At 41.8% G+C, this 4,999-nt stretch overlaps 1 protein-coding gene across 1 annotated transcript; it reads right to left on the bottom strand.

Annotated features, from left to right (window-relative positions):
• Nucleotides 1-1,591: 1,591 nt before the first annotated feature.
• Nucleotides 1,592-3,087, bottom strand: LOC137595640 (odorant receptor 131-2-like). Its single transcript, XM_068315853.1, has 2 exons — nucleotides 2,941-3,087; nucleotides 1,592-2,371 (listed from the first exon to the last, which is right to left on the bottom strand). Exons 1-2 carry the CDS (start codon nucleotides 3,085-3,087, stop codon nucleotides 1,592-1,594), a joined length of 927 nt encoding a protein of 308 aa, XP_068171954.1.
• Nucleotides 3,088-4,999: the final 1,912 nt, after the last annotated feature.

Here is a 4,999-nt window from a genome sequence, read left to right on the forward strand (position 1 = left end):
GAACCGTTTAAAGTTTGACAAAAGCTCTAAATGGTTTCAGCCCAAAGACCCAAAGACCTCTGATCATTGGTTCACCAAATAGAACTAGAGTCTCTAAAACCAGCTATGCTCAGGAATTTTCAGAGGACCTTGGCGAATAGTGACTAGATGATTCCGTTAGTTGTTGGCCTCCAAACTCAGGTCAGAACAACAAGTCCTGGTTTTGGTCTATGATCCACACTACCCAGACATAGGTCAGCATCTTGAGGCCCCTTGGCTCAAATTTGGGATACATTTTAACCTTCAATAATGTGAAATATCAACAATATTTTACATTTATTTCTTCACACTAAAGGTTTGGTGATGTCATCGTCGAGTCTTATTCAAAAAGATGGAGCAGTGCCACAAGCGCTCACTAATCCCAGTATTGCTATAATTCAATCACAACACCAGCATAAAGAGATGTCTGCTGGTGTCGGGAATGTTTTTTGTCATAAAAAACATCGTACTTTCCAGTGGAAACTTTCGGGACCTCCTGACATTTCCAGTATTCCTCAGTGAGTTCACAACTCAGACTCAACATCCGTCTCATTGGAGCCCATCAGTAAAGGTCAGGCCCTCTGGGGCCGTTTGTTATGTAGCATCTAGCATGAACACAGCATCGTCTGTCTGCAGAGAATTGTACCTTTGAACAAACTGTAATTAGATGAGTCGTCTGGAGGCGTGATATTTCATCTGGCTCATTACGCAAAGGAAAAAACAAATGATCATCAGGTGATCACCATTGACAACAAGGTGTCATCTATGTGGAGATGAGCTGGAGCTCTGCGTCGGGTTCACTTTGTTATCAAAGTTTTTACTAAAAGTTGTTACATCATTAGAAGCAGGAAGAGGTTTCCTCCATGACTTCAGCTGCTGTCATTCCATGATGTATCAATCACCATACTTTCAAGACATGAATTTGAAACCAATCAGTCGGTCAATCCTGTCCATCTGTCCGCCAGCTTTGAAGGCTCACCATGGACTCCAGGATACTACAGAACATTCGTCAGACATTCTCTTGTAAACTTTTCTTATATAACGTCTTGTGTGTGGATCATGGCGATGCTGGCCCCATTGGGCTCTAGTGATACTGTTCCATCTTGTTGAATAAGACATGATTATGTCTTCACCAAACACAAACTGTGTCAAAATAAATGTAAAGTACTGTCAGATAAAAGTAGAATCAAAATGAACTTATTGTAGCAGCCTGAGAATTAGGAGCAATAATCCATCCTAGAACAAATGCATGGATTTTAGTGTTAGAATAATGATTGTTCGGTTTTATTTCAGTTAAACATATTTTATAAACAAATCATGTCCAACCAGGATCACGAGCATTAATGGTGACAGTAATATTATTTTAAATGGACTCCTCACAACAAAGAAAGATACAAGTTTGTGTAAAATACCATACAGAGATAAAACATGTGAAGAGAACAAAAAAAACAAAGAGAAAACCAAGTTCATCACATCATTAAAATGAATTAAGAAGTCCTGCACAGAATGTTGAGATCCGTGGAAACACGCAATAAATCAAAGTTCTCACTTAACTCTATTGGATGGGAATTATTTAGCAATTGTTTTTCATAAGGCTGCATTTACACAACATGTTTCTCTTCAAGTACTTCCTTAACGTCTCATCTCGTACGCCATAGATGATTGGACTGATGGATCGTGGCACGACATGCACGATAATATAGAAAGCAAACATGGAATCAAAGTAATTGAGCAGGAAGTGTTGCTGTACGACATCCTGTAATTGTGGCCCAACATATTTGGCCATATACAACAAGACCTGGAAACCATGGAGGATGATGGTGTTTCTGGCCTTCTTACTGTCTTTGCTAGCGGCTCTTGCAGTGAACAGAATTCTGAAGTACGTGTAGAAGATAGTGAACCAAACAATGACTAGAAACACAGAGTGAGTGATGTACCTCTTCTTGACAAGGATGGGGTTTGGGAAGGCAGTTTGTCTGTTACAAACAAACTGGGAATGGAAGAAGTCCAGAGGCTGCGTTGCCAAGGTGACAAACAAGTCAGGAAGAACCACAGACATGCTTGTCACCCATATCAGACCAATCAGCATCAATGTTTTCTTGATGGTGCAGATCCTGCTGTGGCGTAGAGGAAAGCAGACGGCGATGTAGCACTCTATCGCCATGCACGCCACATTCAGAGGAGTGTTCTCTGTGGCAAAGAGAGTGATCAGGATGATGATACAGCAGATGGAGAAACTGATTTTGTGGCTTTTGTAACTCATGAGGAAGAGGATGACGGTCAGAATCACATGGATCATGTCATTAAGAATCAGGTGGATGAAGAGTATATATCGTGGGTTCAAGTAGAAGATCTATGGATTGAAAGACCAGAAAAGAGTCTTCATATTCACATTAGTTCCCATACATTCGTTACTATGCTAAAAATGTCCACTTCCTAGCTTGCTGCCTAATAGCATTATGTGGGTTTCAATCAGAAAAAAAAAAGGTCCACAGACTGACCATGTCAAGTGAAGGCCTGCCTGATTTTGGAACAGCTTCGAAATATAAAGCTAATTTAGATAAGATTCAGTGCGCCCTCGTTATATGCGTTTAATGCGTTCTACGAACCATACGCGAATAACGAATTCCGCACCATAGCAACAAAGTATCAAGTACCTAAAATGACCACCTTCCAAAAATCCGCGATGAGGTGAAGTCGTGAGTTTTGATGCGAGAATATGCGAGGGCGCACTGTACATCATAAACTTGCTCAAGCATCATGAGTTAATTTCAGCTACATTCACCTACATGTTTCAACATTCTAAGCTGTTATTACCTGATATCATCTATCACCACGTTGTTTCAACACACTGAGCTGATGTTAGCGCGTCATCCAGATGTTCATTATTTGTGGCAACACAACACTAAAGAAGAATCAGACCTGGTGTTTGCTGAAGACATGAATGAAGCTAGAATTGATGCAGGTGATTGAGACTCCAAGAAGTAGAACCAGAAGATTCTTGGACAAAACTTTGGAAAAAGGTTCTGGAGACCGAGCAGGAAATTTGGGAATGGCGGTGGTGTTCATGTCTGCAGCATACAGCACAAGAAAATACAGATATTGATAATAGATCTGAGTATCACTGTGATCATTAAACAAATTGTTTATTAAAGTCAATAACTACAATAATGACATCTGATTAAATAAAAAAATGAATTAAAACAGTTTGTTAAATGTTTAATTGTGTTTACGTGAGGATGTTGGTAGATTACTTAGCAGTTAAAATAATGAAAATTGACCAATCATACATACAGACATGAATGTGTTAATATCAATTTTGCTTTTCTTTATAAATGGTATCATTTAATTTGGTTCAGTAGAATCTTTAGGTCTATTTTCTTATTTAAAACAATTATATCAGTATTTCCGTCGTTCATGTTCAGGGGCAGTGATTGTCCTTCTGCTACTCCTTCTTTTCCTTTCAGCTTTTCCCTTCAGGGGTCTCCACAGCCAATCAGTGTCCTCCATCTAACCCTGTCTTCTGCATCCTCTTCTCTCACACCAACTACCTTCATGTCCTCTTTCACTACATCCATAAACCTCCTCTTTGGTCTTCCTCTAGGCCTCCTGCCTGGCAGTTCACAACTCAGCATCCTTCTACCAATATATTCACTATCTCTCCTCTGGACATGTCCAAACCATCTCAGTCTGGCCTCTCTGACTTTATCTCCAGAACCTCTAACATGTGCTGTCCCTCTGATGTACTCATTCCTGATCCTATCCATCCTGGTCACTCCCAGAGAGAACCTCAGCATCTTCATCTCTGCTACCTCCAGCTCTGTCTCCTGTCTTTTCCTCAGTGACACTGTCTCTAGACCAAACAACATCGCTGGTCTCACCACAGTTTTGTACACCTTTCCTTTCATTTTAGCTGAAACTCTTCTATCACACATCACACCTGACACTTTCCTCTACCTGTTCCATCCTGCCTGGACACGTTTCTTCACCTCTTTTCCACACTCTCCATTGCTCTGGACTGTTGACCCTAAGTACTTCAAATCCTCCACCTTCTTGATCTCTTCTCCCTGTAACCTCACTCTTCCACTTGGGTCCCTCTCATTCACACACATGTACTCTGTCTTACTGCGGCTAACCTTCATTCCTCTCCTTTCCAGGACAAACCTCCACCTCTCTAGCTTCTCCTCCACCTGTTCCCTGCTCTCACTGCAGATCACAATGTCATCTGCAAACATCATAGTCCATGGAGATTCCTGTCTAACCTCGTCTGTCAGCCTGTCCATCACCATAGCAACAAGAAGGGGCTCAGAGCTGATCCCTGATGCAGTCCCACCTCCACCTTGAACTCCTCTGTCACACCTACACACACCTCACCGCTGTCTTACAGTCCTCATACATGTCCTGCACTGCTCTAACATACTTCTCTGCCACTCCAGACTTCCTCATACAATACCACAGTTCCTCTCTGGACACCCTGTCATCAGCTTTCTCCAGATCTACAAAAACACAATGCAGCTCCCTCTGACCTTCTCTGTACTTCTCTATCAACATCCTCAAAGCAAATACTGCATCTGTAGTACTCTGTTTTGGCATGAAACCATACTGCTGCTCACAAATGTTCACTTCTGCCCTTAGTCTAGCTTCCACTACTCTCTCCCATAACTTCATTGTATGGCTCATCAGCTTTATTCCTCTGTAGTTGCCACAACTCTGCACATCTCCCTTGTTCTTAAAAATGGGCACCAGCACACGTCTCCTCCATTCCTCAGGCATCTTCTCACTATCTAAGATCCTGTTGAACAACCCAGTCAGAAACTCTACCGCCACCTCTCCTAGACACTTCCAAACCTCTACAGGTATATCATCAGGACCGACTGCCTTTCCACTCTTCATCCTCTTCAATGCCCTCCTCACTTCATCCTGACTAATCTTTGCTACTTCCAGGTCCACAACAGTCACCTCTTCTAGTCTTTGTTCTCTC

The sequence above is a fragment of the Antennarius striatus genome, chromosome 5 (genome assembly GCF_040054535.1).
Source record: "Antennarius striatus isolate MH-2024 chromosome 5, ASM4005453v1, whole genome shotgun sequence".
NCBI lineage: Eukaryota > Metazoa > Chordata > Actinopteri > Lophiiformes > Antennariidae > Antennarius > Antennarius striatus.